This window comes from Dunckerocampus dactyliophorus, chromosome 15, assembly GCF_027744805.1.
Source record: "Dunckerocampus dactyliophorus isolate RoL2022-P2 chromosome 15, RoL_Ddac_1.1, whole genome shotgun sequence".
NCBI classification, from domain to species: domain Eukaryota; kingdom Metazoa; phylum Chordata; class Actinopteri; order Syngnathiformes; family Syngnathidae; genus Dunckerocampus; species Dunckerocampus dactyliophorus.
The window spans coordinates 7855001-7873911 of NC_072833.1; the positions used below are offsets into that span (position 1 = coordinate 7855001).

Sequence of the window (18911 nt, forward strand, 5' to 3'; positions counted from 1 at the left end):
TTATAATTGCAGATTGCTCGCTTGATAACATGCATCTCTCCTCACGCAGAGAGACACACAGTGGGGTCATTGGGTTGTAGACCTGAAAGCCTTTCATCCTTTCGTTGAGTCTTTTTTAGAGTGGGAGTAAGCTGCATGATTACGTCGTTAATGACCAAAGGCTTCTGAAAGTCATATCGGCATTTTGATTGCTTCCTTTTCAAGAGTTTTTATTAAAGTGCTGTGGGATACCGCAGCCCAGTGCGTTATCACCTAATCAGTCATCTCGGAGCAGCGGCAGCAAGGCCGACTGGTGTGAGATGTAGACTGTGGGATGCATTGTGTTACTGTCTCACTGTTTGCTTAATGGGTCCGGCAGTGGAGAGGATGGCTCTTCAAAAGAGATGAAAGCCTCTGGGAAATATGCCAATTTTTTTCCCTTTTTTTTGCCACTTCTCTCCACACGCTGACATACACAGTCAAGAGATGTGTTGCCAAAAACCACACAGTCTGCTTTTGTTTGCAGGTTGCATTTTTTCATGCATTAATTTTGATGATTTTCATGACTCTTCAGACGTCAGGGTCATATCATCAAATAGCGTCCTTCGCTATAGTAGACATTGGTAGCAATTAGAAGTAGTTCTGAATTAAAGGAGATGTCACAAGATTAGAATATAGCCAGAAATTAGCCGCACCGCTGCATAAGCTGCAGGGTTCAAAGTTTAAGAAAAATGTAGCGGCTTATACACTGGAAATTAGGCATGTCTCGAGTCACATTTTTTGGCTTCCGATCCGATTTTTTTTATAGTCAAACCTCTGTGAGTCAGGTCCCTAAAATCCAAAGAAAGCTAAAATTGGAAACAATGGGCGTGCAGAATACTTTTAGGGCAGGACTAATCATTTGACATGGTTATAGATCAATTTGTGGTGTGATTTAGAATAATAATAATCATTTATTGACAGTTCCTAGTATAAACAATTAGCACTTCCCGTGCAAGCTCTCCGCACCATGACGCAGAAGTCCGGCCACAGTGAGGGGACCTACTGCTGTAGCTACGGAGCCGAATATCCAACGTCCAACGTGAAACCAACTTCACCACGGTACACCTCAGATATGTCTGCATGGTGGTGTTGCATTTTCTTCTTGCGGGTGGCTGGAGTCGAGTGGCAACCAGCTTTGAGGCGCATTACCGTACCTACCATGTTGGAGTGTGGCCCAGAGTTACGAACATTATACGGCAACCGGACTAGCCCGATTTGGTGGCGGAAGCCGATTTTATCCGACCTTCAAGATACAGGGGATTGGCAGCCTATTCCGATCCTGAAGATCAGATCATCGGGACATCCCTACCGGAAATTGTTACATTTTTTTTAACCAAAAAATTTAGAACACCACCAGCTAGCATATGTTACCAGTTGTGATTTAAAACAGAAGATTGAACAAAAAAAAAGGTTTTCACAATAACAATTTCAACAGCACAGCATAACGATTGTCATAAATTGTCATTCGGTGTGAATAAAATGACTATTTGATATTCACGTACGCATCTGTAGCGCATACATGCGCACACACACACACACACACCTACACACACACACACACACAAAAGCAGTCTCAGAGAAGCATGTAATTCTGTTGTTACGATAGGCTGTACATTGAATGATAGTGAATGTGGTTAGCTAAACTTTGTCAAATCGCAAAGTATAACTAATGCGCGTGCATGTGTTACATGAGGTTTGTTTGCAAGCTCAAAGCAGGAAGAGGAGGGGAAATAGTGCTTGCAGTATGTTATGTGCGTTTTTTCGCCGTACAGCAGAACTACTACTATAAACATTGAAAGAAGTATAAATTATAAAAGAACAAAACCATGCCTTACCCGAACCACATTCTGCCCCTGTGACACATTTGCAGTAAAACCTTTCCTCTGATTTTATCAAGCCGAAATGAATTTATTGGTGCTGTGATGAGAAGATTGGATCATTGATAAAAAAAAAAAACAAATTATGCAAGTGTAGGCCTGTCACAATAATCAATAAATTGATAATCGCATCATACATAAAAACGAAGTCGATAATTTTGCCGGTCTCGATAAATTGACTCGTGAACCCCTTGTGTCAAGTACAATGTTTCTCACCCACCATTCATCCTATCCTTCCAGCAGCACACCCACCGAGCACTTTGTGGAACAGGCCGGAGCTCTGTTTCACCTTGCTTAAATTTGTGGAGGCACACGGCAAAACCACAAAAGTTAAGACGAGTTAATGGAAACAGTAGCAGAAGAGCCAGCATTTATTGTTCCATGCACTTCTCCTTCTCTGGGGTGATCGTTTGGTTTATTGGTGCAGAAGGGCTTCAGTCAACATTAGCATGATAGCTGTCCGTCAGGACACATCCACATGGAGCTGTGACTTGCTCCAATAACTGCTCCCATACACACAAGGTCCTGATTGTGGTTTTTAGTTTGGCCCTGTATAAACAATGCCTGCCCACTTCCTCATTTTGGCAGTGCTTAGATTTCTATGGTGCCCAAAAAAGAAAGGAGTCAAAGGCTGTTTTGTGATGTAATAAAGAATCAAATTAAAGTGAGCAGGTTGTGTTAAAAGAGTGCAAGATGACAGATGAGGAAGAGTGATGCAACAAATAAACACAGAGGACATTTAGTCAAGGCTGCGAGAGAAGAGTCTTCATCAGTGAGAGAGTGCCTTGTCTCCTCCCTTCAGTGTTGTTGTACCCGAGCGGTTCTGAGCTCAGTCGTACAGCTTTCATGTGACCACGCCGCCGCAGCAAGCTCACCTCCTTCGACACGGTATGCATTTCCTCTGTCTCTGCAAGGGAGCCTTAAACAAACAGGAAACAGACCGCACGGCAGGCTTGACTAGCGGTTTGATCCATGACTGATGCTGTGTATTACTGCATTTGGAGAACTTGCTGTGAGATGTGTACATGGGTTACATCATATTTTCTTTGATGTTATATGCGTATGTGTTGTTTTTGGCTTTTTGTTGCTTTTGCTATTATTTAGAGCTACTGCATGTGTTTCGTTACCCTGCTGGTCTGTGTTGTTTTTGGCTTTTTGTTGCTTTTGCTATTTTAAAGAGCTACTGCATGTGTTAACAGTTACCCTGCTGCAGCAGTCTTATAACCAATAAATTGTTCCGATCAAGGTTATTGACAAAGGGGAGGTCTGTTCATTCATCTTCAGACAGTCATTCAGTCAGATGGAAGACAAGCACCTTTCATAGATAGACTTATACCGCATGCTGCATTTGACTGTTTCAGAACTGTTAGGCTGTGTTCAGATTTGTAGTTTCATCCTTTACAAAGTAAAAAAAAACTCCATGTTGATTCTAGACATGGCAGTTTTCAACACATGCTGCTTTACTTTAATGTATAGACTGATTTGATATTTGGTTTGGTTAAAACTCTGATGCATTTGCCCTGTATGGTTTGTTTGGCAAACACAATAATCCGAACCCTGTTGTGCACCAAGTGGACCTAGACCGCTTGAGAAATCTTCTGGCAAGTGAACTCTGATGCAGTTTGGGTGACTTAAGCTTTAAATGTGAACGCTATGCGGAGCAGTGATAAAATTAGAGGCGTCAACGTGTTAAACAAATTTTGAATCTCTAATTTTACAGTTTTTGTATGCAAGTGCTTTTTCTAAACATCTGTTTTGGGTGTGGGAAAACAATGGATGGTCAGTCAAACCCTAAAGTGGACATTGATTGGCTGTCGTTGTGTTTGGACTTGTTTAGCATTTTGAGAGGCTCGCATTGTATTTGGGAGGGCATGGTGAGGAGCAGGGAGTAGCGGAGAGGAGACATGAAAATGGAGCATGTGTGAGTTGTTGGTCAAATGGAAATTTATATTTCAAAAATGCTCTGACAGCACCATTGATGAAGATGAGTGTGATATGCCTTCTTTGTAAGGAGTTTGCTTACCAGCAAAGCAGCTCAGCTTTAGCTTACTGCATCAACAGAAAGCACCCAGTAGTGAGTGCAGCCACGTCTGGTGTAGCAGCAATTTAGCAAGTCATAGCAAAGCTCTTTGACAAATTAAACTGTATAAGCAAGTCTGTGACAGACAGGCTAACGAATATTCTTGCCAAGTGGATAGAGATTAACTGCAGGACGATAAACATAGTGGCAGACAAAGGGTTATCAAAAATGTTGCAAACTGCGTCCAGCGACTCATCATGCAAGTCACCGTGTAACTAGCACGATGTATGACGGCAAAAAGAAAAAGACTTCACATTTTGATGGTGGAGTCGTCCAATTGTGTTGCTGTAACCATCGATCACTGGACCTCAGCTGATCCAGTGTTCTATGGACGCTAATTGTCCTACAAATTATTGACGATTTAATTTCTCGAGTATTTAACATTGCGATTGGAATGTCAAGAGCTTTTAAATAAACCAAACAAACAAAATAATACATTTAAAAGATGAAAAAAAACCCAATGAAAATGAATTGCACTTAATTAAAAATCATAACCAAAACACAATTTTAAAAAAAAGAAAAAAAAACACTCCAATAAAACAAAATAACAAAAAAAACACTTTCTACATATGTTCTGTGGGCCGCAAATGGCTCCTGGGCTGCACTATGGAGACAATTATTAATTTGACAGGTAAGGCATGTCCGGTCGATCTCTGTTTCACCCTCACCTAGGGTCACGAGCTTTGGGTCGTGTCCGAAAGAATGAGATTGCGGATACAAGCAGCCGAAATGAGTTTCCTCTATAGGGTGGCTAGACTCACCCTAAGAGATAGGGTGTGGAGCTCAGTCATCCGGGAGAGTCTCAGAGTAGAGCCGCCGCTCCTTCACATCGAGAGGAAGCCAGTTGAGGTGGCTCGGGCATCTAGTCCGGATTCCTGGTGAGGTGTTCTGGGCATTCCCGGATGGGAGAAGGCCCCGGGGAAGACCTAGGACACGCTGGCTGGATCATCTCTCACAGCTGGTCTGGGAACTCCTTGGTTTCTTACCGGTGGAACTGGAAGAGATGGCCGGCGGACCGGGAAGTCTGGGCTTTCCTACTGAGACTGCTGCCCCCACGACCCCGACCCAGATAAACGGAGCAAAATGGATGGATGGAGGTTGATTCAAACCCGAATCAAACTGCACCACAGTTGATTTGGTTTCTGAGACAAGATAGATTCACTGGCAAATAAACCAAACAGGTTTGGCCCAAAACAGCATAATGGTGACATAAAAGTACAAGTACAGTAAAGACTGTTGACATACGCGTCTAGCATGTAATTCACTCAGGAGGTCCCCATAAAGTACAAACTGACTGTTTATGTATTTGGATGTTGAACCGCTGCACAAAAAAGGGCGAACATTTTCCAAAACATGCACCCCTCCTGTATTGCCCTTGCTATTATATTTCTGACAAATGGTGGCGCTGTTATCAAACCCTAAAATTTTACACTATAAGTTGTATTCAATTGAAATTTCTCACACAGCTCAATGCGAAATGCTCTACAAAGCACCAACTTAGAGCAAGATTGGTTGAAAAACATGGTCACCGTCAACCAAAGCATCTTTGTAGAGGAGCGTCTTAGCAACTAATTGGCCATAAGTCTTAGACCATTTGTCAAATAATGATAAAACTGTGAGGAGATTTGTTACATCTATGATAGCATGTATTCCAAACCCATAGGGAGCGCCACAAATGTCATTAAACAAAAGTAGTGCTGTTTCACTGGTTTGTACCCTTCTTCCTGTTTAGTCTTGGTGTTTTGTGCTGCTGCATTGTCACTCTATTGCCAAGTTACTATCTACTGTATCCACACAAATCTTGAGTTTAATTTTCCAATATACTGCCGATGTCTTAACCATTTTAGCAGTCCAATGTCCCTACAAATACACCTTGCTCTTAAGACCGGCCTTCCAAGGTCAACCACAGTGTCCCTGAACCTGATTCTTCTTGCAGAGATGAAATCAAGTCAGTCAGCACTTGCTGTTTGAGGCCAACGGACCGTCCTACTTAGCTTAACCCCCCACACACTTGTTTTGTTGTGAAGACAGACAGCCTGAAACGCTATCATCTAATGAAATGCAGATTGTGGGTGGTCCAGTGTCAAGTTAAAATGGTCCTTTGCACCACCACCAGGAGCATACTGTATACTGAGGGGTAATGTTTGGTGTACTGTTGTTGGTCTCTGCATGGATTTCCTGTCAGGCCCCATGCACATTTCCTTTCTGTCCTCCTCTGCCCTTATTAGTATCTGCTCTGTAGTTTTTCGAATGTCCTAAATAGGTCTGATAATTGAAGCGCTTCCTCTTTAAATGTGACTCATAGACTGTACAGCATAACCTGTGCCTCAGAGTCCCGTGCTTGCCAGGCAGAAAACCCCCACGTGTGCTGGCAGATGTGCCAGTTCCTGATGGATGAAGCCACTGTGACAGGCCTGCTTGCTGTAGTTTTCACACTTGGTGAGCGGTACACAGCAGGTAGTGTTGGGTAAATGAAGCAAACCTTGTATGGCCAGTATTAGATGTTTTTAAATATTGGACAAATGCAGATGATGCAGTCTTCAGTTCTGCTTTAAATTTGACCAAAACAATTAGTCTTTGCATTATTATTGTTATTATTGTTTGTATTACCACAATATTTATGAATAAAGGAGTAACATTTGACCACAACATTGTTCTGTAATATATCTACAGTATGTGTAATAAAACCCTCATTAATGATAAGAGAATGAAGATTAAATTGATTCAGTCATTGTCTATACCGCTTGTCCTCACTAGGCTTGCGGAGGTATGCTGGAGCCTATCCCAGCTGACTTTGGGCGAGAGGCAGGGTACACCCTGGACTGGTCACCAGCCAATCACAGGGCAGATATAGACAATCAGTGAAGAGTAAATAAAATTGATTCCATCCCAGCTGCACGAACCACTGCACTATTATTTTTTTATTATCATTATGTGTTATTTTGTCATTTTACTGTTATTGTTCATTTGATCACGTCAAATATTGTTGTTCAGGTATGGAATAATCCTTGGCAAAGTGAAGTACTGATCTCAGTATTCCAAGAATGTATTCTTGGAGTGTCTGCTCAAACAAATAACTGACAAGTGATGACTCATCTTTTCAGTGGCATGAAATATGTCTCTTCGTCCTGAGTCACATCCTTGTGCGGACACAATACTTGTTATATTTGACACATATGCTAAAATAGAATTGGTTTAAACTAAATTCCTCAAGGTTGTTTAGGTTTTCCATTATTGTCATGAGAAAAGGGGGTTGGTTTTTTCCTCTGGCAACTGAAATAAACAGGCCAGAGAGACTAAGCTCTGCACATTATGTAATATGTGGTATTTTATACCACGTAAGCACTCGTCATCTTACAAAGAGTGTGCTGTATTCAAGGCTGCATGCAAGAGATGATGCTAATTTATGAATACCATGCAGGAAGTCCTCCGTCTACCTACGTTGCGTTGTTCCATTTTTACGATGATGATGTAAGTCGAGTTTTTGTGTAAGTCGTAACTTAAGCGAACTTATCCAGCCATTAGGGCAGAACTTTAAATAGATCTTGAATTATTTTTCCCCCTTAGGAAAATTATTGTAAGTTTATAAAGTGTAATATATTTGTGGACTCCACTCAACTGTACGCCATGCTACAATCGACAGGTGTCATCCACTTGAATAAATAAACGCAGTGCGTCAAATAGACACTTCCTTTTGTCTCCTTAGGAAAAAACCCCACTTGCTACCACTTCCCTTTATTCTGTGTCATATGTTGTGGCAGACGTATTGTAGCGGCCTCTACTCTACTATACGTAATGCTACAATTAATAGTCAAGTGTGTCATCCACTTGAATAAATAATCGCAGTGCCTTAAATAGACGCCTCATTTTGTCCCCTTGAAACTCATGTTATCACTTCCCCTTATTATGTGTCATGCAGTCGTGGAAACAATTATTATACCACCCTTGTTCCTTCAGTTTATTCATTGTAATGCCAGGACAACTAAAGATACATTTGTTTGGACAAATATAATGCCAATGAAAATAGCTCATAATAGTACATTTTGCTTTAGCAGTACAATAGTTATTGATGTAAGAACTTAAGTGATTTTGGCTATTAGACGTCAATACCATAACACACATGACATCTGTAAAGCTGAAGTCTACTGTAGTGTTAAAAGAATCTGCTACCCCGAAGCAAATGGTTTAAAGGTATTTAATGCTTGAGATGCTCAAGATAACTGGAGTCAAAGGTCTTATCAAAACATGTTTTTTTGTTTTCAAACCTTACCTCTCCTAACGGCTTCATTGGAACGCCAGAGTGTTGTCTGTGTTTTTTATTTCTTCATCTTCAGTGAACTTTGAGCTTCTTGCCTGTCGTTTCACAACGCAAGCGTAACAATGAGCTCAGCCGAGGTTCAGTTGCAAAACCACTATATGTTGATGCCGTCGCACTAAGCTTCCACCTCTTCTCGCTCATTGACAGCTCTCTTAATCCCTTTGCCTTATTGTTTTAAGCGCCTCTTAGTAGTCCTTGATCCTCTCAGCAAGTGGCTATAAAAGTTGGAACCGATGACGAGGCAACCGCTGTAGATTTTCTCTTCCTGATTAACTGAGTAATATCCAATCATTGGAATTGGTGGCTTTGTCTTTCAGCTCACTGAGCTGCCTGTGTTTGTGTTTTGTCTGATTGAGGATTTTGGGAATCCTGACCGTGACCTCCATGTTTCCAGCTGTAGAAAGTCCTACTGAGGTTAAAGTGAATTTGAGAATTCTGCAATATGTTTAAAAGAAATGTCTCATGTATCATCATACAAGGTCATGATAATGAAATCAAGGAGGTGGGCAGCCATTGCCATCATTACCCATACCCTTTCCATCATGTCACATTTTGTATCCCCTGTTCATATTTTGGTTAAACTAATGTCTGTTTTTCCATTCTGTTTTTTGTGTCTATTTTGTTATATTCGTTGGCTGCGGCTTCCCCTCCTGCTGTTGATGCCTCTGCACACAAATGCGTCTGCCATCATCGGGTCGACAACGCATGGTGGATGCCACCCGCCTCCTAACCCCGCTTTATCTACATTTGTTTCACACACTTTATCCATCGCTCATTCTTTGTCACGCTGCCCATTTCCTCTTTCCTGTGCTTCTCTTTCCCCGTCTCTCCACCCTTCACACCTGTTAGCACCTTACAGAGTTGAGCGAGCCCCATGCCACCTCCGGTAAGCCAGTACACCTTTTTTTCCTTTTAAGAACGGGTTAAGTGCAATCATGAAAAGGACCGTTATGGGTGAAACTTGCAACATAATGTGTGCATTATGTGGGAACTGGACCTGATAGTTGTTACTACAGTACACTGTATTTGCGCCAATATTGGTCTCCACTGTTGCCACCGTGTATCACACAATATGGCATCTGTAAAGCTGAGAAAAGTGCACCTGGCTGGACAGGACAGATATCAAAGTATTAGTGACGGAAGCCTCAATACACCACAGAATTGTTATTACCGTAATTGTTGTGATTATAGTGTACCTAAATCGCAAAGAGGACGGGACCTTAATTGGAAGCAGGTGATCATTGGAGATTATTATTATTTTCATTTAGTAAAGATTTGGAGTGCATGAGAAACTGGAAAGAAAATGGTAGCATGGTCAATTTTTATCAAGTAAATTGTACAACACTGCAGCGACAGAACCCCTGTTGCAATACCAACCAGGAGCAAGTTCCTCAGATAACATTAATTGCGCTGATGAGTTAATTTTAAATGGCAATTGTAACATGCATGAGTTTCATACCAGCAGCTGCCTTGCAACATTTTAAAGCGCATGCAGAGGTAGGTAAAGCTGCTGGATTCTGACAACTCATGATACTTCAAATGCAGCTTATGCAGCTACACACGGCAATGTCTCCACTAATTAGAGACCTTGGTGATGATGTGCTTTTGTAGATCACGCACCCGGCAGCAATAGGGGATTTAGCGGTTCATTTAATTGAGGTTTTAATTGGAGGATTCATGTTAATATTATTAGAAAAATGCAAATGTACAATACAAAATGTCTCAACACTCATAAACGTCATACCCCACTAATAGTGGTGTCCCAAAATCTCGTAAGATCAAAACGTGACAAAATTTCTCGTTCAGAAAAAGATGAATAAATAAAATGAACTGGAAAATTAATAAAATTATGCCAGCCTCCATATATTGCCATGTGCATGTTTAGGACGTTGGAAATGCTACATGCACAATTGTGAATTAAACAGGCATCCTAACACAATTTTTGATAGTAATTGAACTTACTATTAATTTCTATGTACATTTCATTTGGCAGTGTAATGACATGTTTACGCCAGCAGAGGGTACTGCATGGCGCTGAGCGATTCAGCAGGGAGGCTGTGCAGTTATCTTTAGCCATGCACCGCTGGTTAATAAACGAGCTCAGTCATGACAGGACGCTAATTTTGAACATCTCTATTGTTTCACAGTCATTTGTATTGGATGCGCAGTGCTCCCTTTTCTATGTAACATTTGCTACTGGTCCAGAGTCCCCAAGGGCTGCGGCTGTAACACATGCGTGTCTGTTTTCCTAGTCTCTTGCCTCCAAACAGGCAGGAAGGGCGTTCACTCTGTGCATTGGTTTCGGCACCTAGATGAAAATGGTGTGCGTTCACAGAGAGGGTAGTTTAATACATTACAAAAGAAATGCTGCTCTTAAATAGTTGAAAACCCAGCATTTCAAGAAATGCTCCAAACGTTTTATAGACCGTACGAATTGGCTATGATAAAATACATGTCACAAACAACAATTCCACAGCTTTACAGAGTGAAAGATGACATAAAAGTGGTCGTTTATTTGGTCTCAAAAAATGCTGAATAATATCATTTAGCAACATTGTGTGGAAAAATAAACATTTCAAAATGCACCCGCATTGTTTTGTGATTCGGTAAAATAAAAATAAAAAGTGTCTAGTCCAGTCATTTTTCATTGTACTTTTTAAAAAGTCTCATTTCGTCCCGTTGTTGTAGACCCAATTTCCTGCATATTCGGGTCTTGTGAGTTGAGTGTCTATATGAGGAAAAACCCTTAATTATACAGTACTCAGTAAGGTCAATGAACATTCAAAATTCTATCCTACAATACTTCTGTCTTTTTTTTTCTTTCCATTTTTAAGCATCATTACATTCATAGACACTTAATGTCCGATGAAGTATTGATGGGTTCCAATGTATCCACATGTGTCTGTCTCTGCAGCAGCCATAGTGTCCGGCGATGAAACGGTCCTTCTGACACCAGGCAGGATGAGCCAGCGCCAGGTGAAGGAACGGGACAAGGACAAGGACAAGGAGAAGGAAAAGGAGGCAGGTCTCCAAACACCCAACCGGGAAAACATAGCCTCTCCCTCCTCACTCAGCCCGGGTGTCAGCTATAGCCACGGTATGTTTGGAACATTCCACTGCATTGCAATAATATGCTACATCAATACATTAAATTAGGACCTGCTGTGTTAAGTATTTTTTTGTGATTAAATTTAATAAACCCAGTAAATAGATAATTAAAATAGGATTTAATTTATACGAAATTGAAATTATGTATTTAATTGTCAATTAACTAATTACATTGTAAAATGTAATCTTCAATAATGATTTGAACCTGTTTTTATTAATGATTTATTTCATGATCAATAACAATTTTTTTTTTACGATTTCTTATTTAAAAAATTTTTGGATTTTAAGTTTTTTTTGGCCATTAAACATAAAAATTAAAAACAAGGACATATATTCTTAAAAAAAAAAATTACCATGACATAATCTGCTAATTTCCACTAAACTTCAGTTTATATACCCCATCAAATCACGAGTGAATAAATAAATGAGTAGATGAACATAACAAAATCCCAAACTCAAATGTTGATGCCAATTTATAACCTATTTATGTATTTTTCGAACAATACTACAAATACAGTATTAGTGGACATTTGATGTGGCATGCTTTCACACATAACACACTCCTATCATATTTCTCAGTAAAATAAAAATGCTGGTTTTCCCGTATTAAATAAAACACTGCACTTGTATTTTATTCCCTTATATTTTTAATTGGTTGACAAATGATCACAATAGCATCACAGTCACAGCAGCGAGGTTATAGACGTACCCTGAAGCTATGAACAAGCCAAACTCCCATGCAACAAAATTAACATATTACACACACTTTATTTATGGAGCATTTGACCTTAAAGAGACCTATTTTTTGCAGCCAGCTGTTGGGGTTGTTCTCATGTCTGCACCTTCCCCCAGACAATGACTCATGCAGTCTGAAGTGGTTTCTTGCAGTCTGCCTGCTGCTCATGCAAATGTTTTCAGCCATACCTTGTAGGGATTGTTTTAAATTTAGAAGATTTGGGGATTTTTAGAGAGCGTGTTGTGCTTTTTGGTCTTGTGTCCGAGCGCCCTCTGGTGGATTACAAGTGTTAATTACTGTACTGTTTTTTTTTTTTTAACTAAAGCAACATAAAATATAACATTCAACTGACCTGTTGAATGAGTGTGTAATGCTTCTAAATACATTTTGTGCATTCAAGATGCTAAAACCAATCCAATGTATATAGGTCAATATATGCTAAGACTCCTGAACAAAACATCTTAGATTTTTGTGTTATAGGCGACAATACAAATTACTGTCATATCTAATAATATATCTCATTAATATTCACCTCAATTTTAGTCTTCAAGCCCGAGCCCTGAGTCATAATTTAGACGCGCCTCCTGTATGGCACATTTTATTATGCATATGGTTACTTGTTTATGCCACTAGAGGGAGTACAAGGAGCAGGAAATTACATGACAAGCTCCCAATGACTAGTATGGGGAGATACTGCATTTAGCATTGTCCATTAAAATAAAACCAAAATGGAATTATGATACGACCAGTCAAAGGTGTACCTCGCCTCTCACCCGAAGTCAGCTGGGATAGCCTCCAACATACCCGCGACCCTAACATGGATAAGCGGCATAGAAGATGGCTGGATGGACGAATTACATAATACGTGATAAGTAATATAAAATAAAAATAAATAAGTTGAGTGTCTGACACTGTGTGGTAAGTAGGCGGTTTGAGATATTGGCCATGATGGCACATATATTTGCACTGGCACTGGCGCCAAAGATCCCAGATGCCCCTCTGTTATTATTCCGGCCTTGCAAAGCAGCTCATCGGGTTCCACTACATCCAATCTGCTGCAATCAGCAAACAGGAGATGACTGAATATCACAAACTCATAAAAGTCAGCAACAGGACTTTAATGTAAGAGCTGTATTAAATATTCCGTAATTACAAAGATGATAGTGTTCCAGTTTGATACCGATCTTTTATTGGCTTGTGAGAACACTTTTACAATTGCTGAAATTTGGGTTATGAGCTGCTAGTTATGGGCAGGCACAGCCGAGGACAGCTATTTTTTTCACAAAATTTCCACAGAAAATAATATGAAAATGTAAACTTTAAATTCAATTCAGTTAGTTAAAATGCATAGTGATAGATGTGTTACTGTCTCAATCATTGACTGAAGGATAGTTTTTCTTTCCTATCGCTGGATGTTACTCAAGTTGTTCCACATGTCAGCAATGAGTGTTGTAGATTAAAATGAGATGGTTGTTGAGTTTGAGCATGTTTTTGTTGGTGGAGTGTATGCATTATCACTAATCACCAGAGTGTCTGTCCATGGTCTGCCTGCCAAGTACTGTCATTATGACTCACTGAAACCAAAAGGAACCTAGATGATGGCCAAGAAGCTTTTGAATTTAGACTGAAACTTAAAAATGGCATTTATAGAAGAAAGTCCATAGAAAGGGGCGAGGTCAATAAATCGCGTTGGCAATGAAGGGCAGCTGGAGTCAGCATGGATTTAAAGCTCAGCTTGCAAATAACTGCCAGTTTGCTTTTGGGAACACGACAAATATGAAAAACCACATGGCACGTTGCCAGTCGAACGAGGAAGAAAAACAGCCACCTGAAGTTGCTGCCGACAAAGAAACCATCAAGCAGGTGATAACTAATTTTCCACCTAACTCGGAAAATGCGCTGTTATGTCACCGGTGCACGGTGCACTTTATTACTGATGACTGGAAGCTAGCGTCTCATGTGCTACAAACGAGAGGAGTGAACAAGGGCCATACGGGTGCAAATACGGCTGAGCTGTTCAATAATGTTGCAGAGGCATGTTGATTTCTTGTGGCCTATTCATTTGTATTTCTTGTATTTGTGAATAAGGGCAGCCTAGTTTTTTGAGTTATTCATAAAATACTGAAGTCTGCAAGCATTATTCTTGAATGAGAGCAGCTGGTACAGAAATCTATATTTTATATATATATTTTATGAAAGCTGTTGTCAGATATTCTATGCTGAGGATTTTTGGTTGAATTCAGAAGTCTTATTAATTTATTAATAATGGCAGATTTTTTTATGTTGGTTATTCAGAATATGCTGAAGTGTGTGTTAATTTTATACATGCTGCAACTGGTGCAATTTACTTTTCCTGCTGGTTCTGTACAATGGGAAATATGTTGGTAGCTGTAACCTTTCATTTATTAAGATGATGGAAGTAAATTCATCTGTTTCATGTTCATTTTAATTGTGGCTCATTACAAATATGCTTTGTTTTAGTACACAGTGAGTAAAAAGTAATTGTATATAGACAAAATTCTGCATTAAAAAATTTACAAACAAAGCATCGATAATCGTATCATCGCATCGCAGGCCTCTGAATCGTAATCGCATCGAATCGTGAGGTTGCCGGAGAGTCCCACCCCTAATCTACATCTGGTAGCTTTATCTACCTCTGCATGCGCTTTGAAATGGTGGTTTCAGCACGCAGCTGTTGGTGTGAGCTGTTTACGCTTTAGCGGTATTACAACATTGGTTGTGTCGCTGCTGTGTTGTGCAGTGTACTTGTTAATAAATGACCATGGCATACACTGTACAAGAAAACCCATCGAAAGGGATGAGGTTAATAAATAGTGCTGGCAACAAAGAGCAGCTGGGGTCAGCATGGATTTAAGGTTCATCTTGTGGGATTACGGCCTGTTAGACGGGGTTAACAAGATGGCAGTTAGGAGGCCGGGCTTTATCCTCACCCTCAGCCAATCTCAATCCACTGCTGCTTTTTTTTACATCTGATCTCATCCAATGAATGTGAATAGTCCCTAAGAGGGGAGACTAGGCTTGACAGTCAAGAGCCAAACGGCACAAGTGGAAGTAAAACAGGGCGGTAGGATGGGAAATTTCCTGGTTGCAAGGAATTGGATATGCTCGGATGGCCGGAGGCTTGTCTGGGCTGACGCTGTGTGGATCTAAAGTAAGCATGTTTTGATCACAGGAGATTAGGCTGTATTTATGTGCAAAGGCTGTATTTGGCGACTTGTATCATAGTTGTAGTGACAAGGTAGTAAATGTAAATATAATGACAGTTGTCCAAGAGTTAAGTGGAATATAGCAGAAGAAGGTGCCTGTAGGATGACAGGGTTCATAAAGCTTCTTTGTTTAAAGCTAATCCCAGGCTTACAGGGTCTACTAGGAAACTGGAGTTGTTTATCTGCATGTGACCACTTGTTTGCACCAAAGTAATACTGGAGCTGTATTGTATCAAGACTTTTACTCCATAAGTCACAGTGCCATTGATAATTTTTTTTTTTTTTTTTTTTTTTTTTTTTTTTTTAGCCTCTCATTTTCTGGATAGATTATTTTCAACATTTCCTTCATTTATGAATGACTCTCAAGATGGCTACGCTAGCAAATCCCAAAGACCTGATGCTTAAAATATTCTGAATACTGTATACTCAATACATACTGGCACACTGCAACATGACAGCTAAGGAGATGCAGGACAAGAGAACAAAAACTGGGCTCTCACAAAGAAGATATTGTAAAGTTTTAAAATGAGTTTAACGTGCCTTCCTAAATTACACAATTGAACATGTTCATTTTAAATTTGATAATTCATGAATTTACTAATTCATAAATTCATTGAATTACTAGTTCATATTATAACTTAAATAATAAAACTAGTGGTGTCACGAGACACGAGATTGGGTCTAAGACGAGATGAAATTTTAACATTACTTTTAAGAAAAGTACAATGAAAAAATATTAGAAATATATGGCAATATATTGCAATCTACTAATTTAATTTCTACGTTACACTCTTATGCACTCTGTGTGTATGCTAGCGGCCCCGCCTCCACCCACTAAGATGAAGAGACTGACAAAAGGGCTCACTCTGTTCATGCCGTTTGTTCTATGGAACAAACACGCCAAGGTGCTGAAACCAATGCACACAGTGAACCGACGCCGGACAAATTGTCGACTTCAATATCATTTATTGTGTGTTTTATAAAAAAAAAAAAAATTACACTGTAGAGCCTACCTTTTTAACTTTTTAAATTATGGTTGTTACATAATTGTTTTCATTTTGATAACATTACTGCCAACAACCACTTCAGATAATCAATTAAATTACACACCAATAAAAACCCAATCATGAGAGAGGTCGTCGTTTGAAGTGGTTGAAAATTTGAAGTGTTAAATTAATAACTTACAACTACAAACTAATAAAAGTACCATTTATTCCAGTGTCAATCAAAACGCTGCATTATTACATCTTGATTGATGATATATATGCATATAGTCTATATATACTGTACATACAGTATATCATCAACGTGGCAATTAATGCTTCTATTCATTGAGTCTTGAGTCTCCTATCGTCACTGGGTGTGTGTGGTCGATAACAGCCAAGAACCGCAGGTGGCTCTACTTAACTCCTCATCAAAAAACATTTAAAATGTGGCTGCGGGCAACCTCCTGTTGGCGGTGGCTACAGTATCATGACTGGTCTACATCTGGCAGCTTTATCTACCTTTACATGCAATTTCAGTTTGCCGCTGTGCAACTCATGCGTGTTACTTTCCGTGCTGTTGTTTACAATGAACTCATCAGCAGTTTGCTCCTTACCGGCATTACAACATTGGTTCTGCTGTTGCGCAAAATGCTTGTTAAGAAATGGCCAGAGCTATGTTTTCCTTTCCACTTCCTCATACACTCCAAATCATTAGGTAAATATAGGTGTGAGTATTAAGGTTAAAAAATGAAGGTGTTTTCTATAGAGGGAGTTTACACAGCCTCTGCTATAATTAGAGTATTTATGTTATTCTGGTATTAGATGTCATTAGATTGTTCCATCCATTTGACTGTATTCAAGGCAGGGAACAATGTCATGGAAAATGTAAATAACAATTAGTCAGCTCCACATTCTTAAGATTAAGCTGTTTTTGTCGTCAATTCCCACCCCCATAATACCAATACATTAGGGGACAATATATGATTTGATGAGGAAATGACTGAGCTGGATGGAAACGATGTAAATCAGCGTCCTTGGTCAAGCATAAAGCGGTAAGATCAGTGTGTTTTCTAACTTGCATGCAGCTCTCCTCCCCATCCGGAGGGGAGTGAGTAGGAGGGGCTGTGAGGTATTTACAGGCTGCTGCGTGTGTTCTCACTCCCAGTCTGGAGTGTTCATTAGAGAGAAAGGCAGCAGTCGAGGAAAGCCGCAATACAGCACTAGAATCTGAGGTCTGTCTGTCTCTTTTGGTCCACTGGCTTGGCTCACTGGCAGCATCAACACAGGACTTCCCTTCACCCTCTACCCTTGGGTTTTCTTAACCACACCCTACCCTTTTGTCCCGCCCTCAACTGACGGATCACCCGCCCGCCTGTCCGCCCGCCGGCCCCATGATGAAGGAGGAGGGCCTGCTCGGGCGTCGCCGTTTCTCCACATGTGGCGGCACGGCCTCGCTGCGACCTCCGCACCCGGACGGACGCAAACTCATCCGCAATGCCTCCTTCGGGGGCTATAATGAGCTGTCGCCAATTTCGCTGCCAGGTGGGTTGTCAGCGCTTTTTACCAGAAAGGAAGTAGATGTAGTTTGGTTCCACCTTGTGATTGACACGTGTTTGTAATAGAGTTGTTGAGTCATCTGGTAGTTTTCTGTTAGTGTGATGGTCGTTTGTTGCATTTTGTACTAAAGATCACATGTTGAATGTGAAAGTAGGATGTATCAATGTCTGTCAGAGTGACAGTATGGTAAACTCTACTATGGAGAGTAGCGTCGCTGATATTGCCATGGCAACCCTTCATTTACTTCTGGATACCATGTGTTTGCATTAGTAGTGTGCAGTGCAGCACATGCATGTTGTATTTTCTATCTTGGCTCATTTTGCATTGTTTACTAATATGTCTCTAGATTGAAATGTCATTAGTGCCCTGTATATAAATAATGTGCTAATATAATAGAAAAATCAGTTAATAAAATAATAAACTAAAGCACACCAATATTAAGTTAACTTTCAGAAAATATTAATTAAATAATATACTGTAATTAAAAGTGAACTTAAACAGTTTTTTATGTAAATGTTGACATTTGATAAGTTATATTTATAAAAAATTACATTTGTTTTATTTTTATGGCGCTGATTGTAAGATTAGTAGTAGTACTTAATGTTGTGTCCTGTACATAATAATGATGTTTATGTATGGGCTGTATCATGGGAAACGTGTGTGGATTGTGGTCATGTGCCATGTGGGTGTCTTCTAACATTGACCAACAATGGTGTCATTCTTTTTATTTGATCTTATTTTATGTTGTCTTCTCCTTTTTTAACTGGCGTGTCTTCCAGCAGAGCACATACTTTGAGTCATTGTTTTTGTCTCCCAGTTACACTCCCAGACTGAGCGCCACTCTTGTCTTATTTTAGATGCTAACAGGCAAATTGCAGCAGGCAACATCTGCTGCAGTCACACTCGCTCTGTTTTGTCAATGCAAATGTCGGCTGAACTGTCAACACTACTGGCGTCTAGCTTGAACTAATTTCAATTTGTTGGCGTAGAAAACATGAGGG

The 18911-nt window shown here is 40.0% G+C and overlaps 1 protein-coding gene across 9 annotated transcripts in view; it reads left to right on the forward strand.

Moving 5' to 3' along the window:
• osbpl8 (oxysterol binding protein-like 8) overlaps window positions 1-18911 on the forward strand; it is a 58118-nt gene that overhangs the window by 13112 nt on the left and 26095 nt on the right. For 3 of the 9 annotated variants that reach the window (XM_054753710.1, XM_054753712.1, XM_054753711.1), the window contains 2 exons: window positions 9146-9182; window positions 11211-11393. In XM_054753710.1, the coding sequence (XP_054609685.1) occupies window positions 9146-9182; window positions 11211-11393 (220 nt within the window). Of the gene's footprint in view, window positions 2787-9145; window positions 9183-11210; window positions 11394-14894; window positions 15313-17628; window positions 17896-18911 lie in introns of those variants that run through there. The other 6 variants (XM_054753715.1, XM_054753716.1, XM_054753717.1 and 3 more) reach the window with 6 other exon arrangements.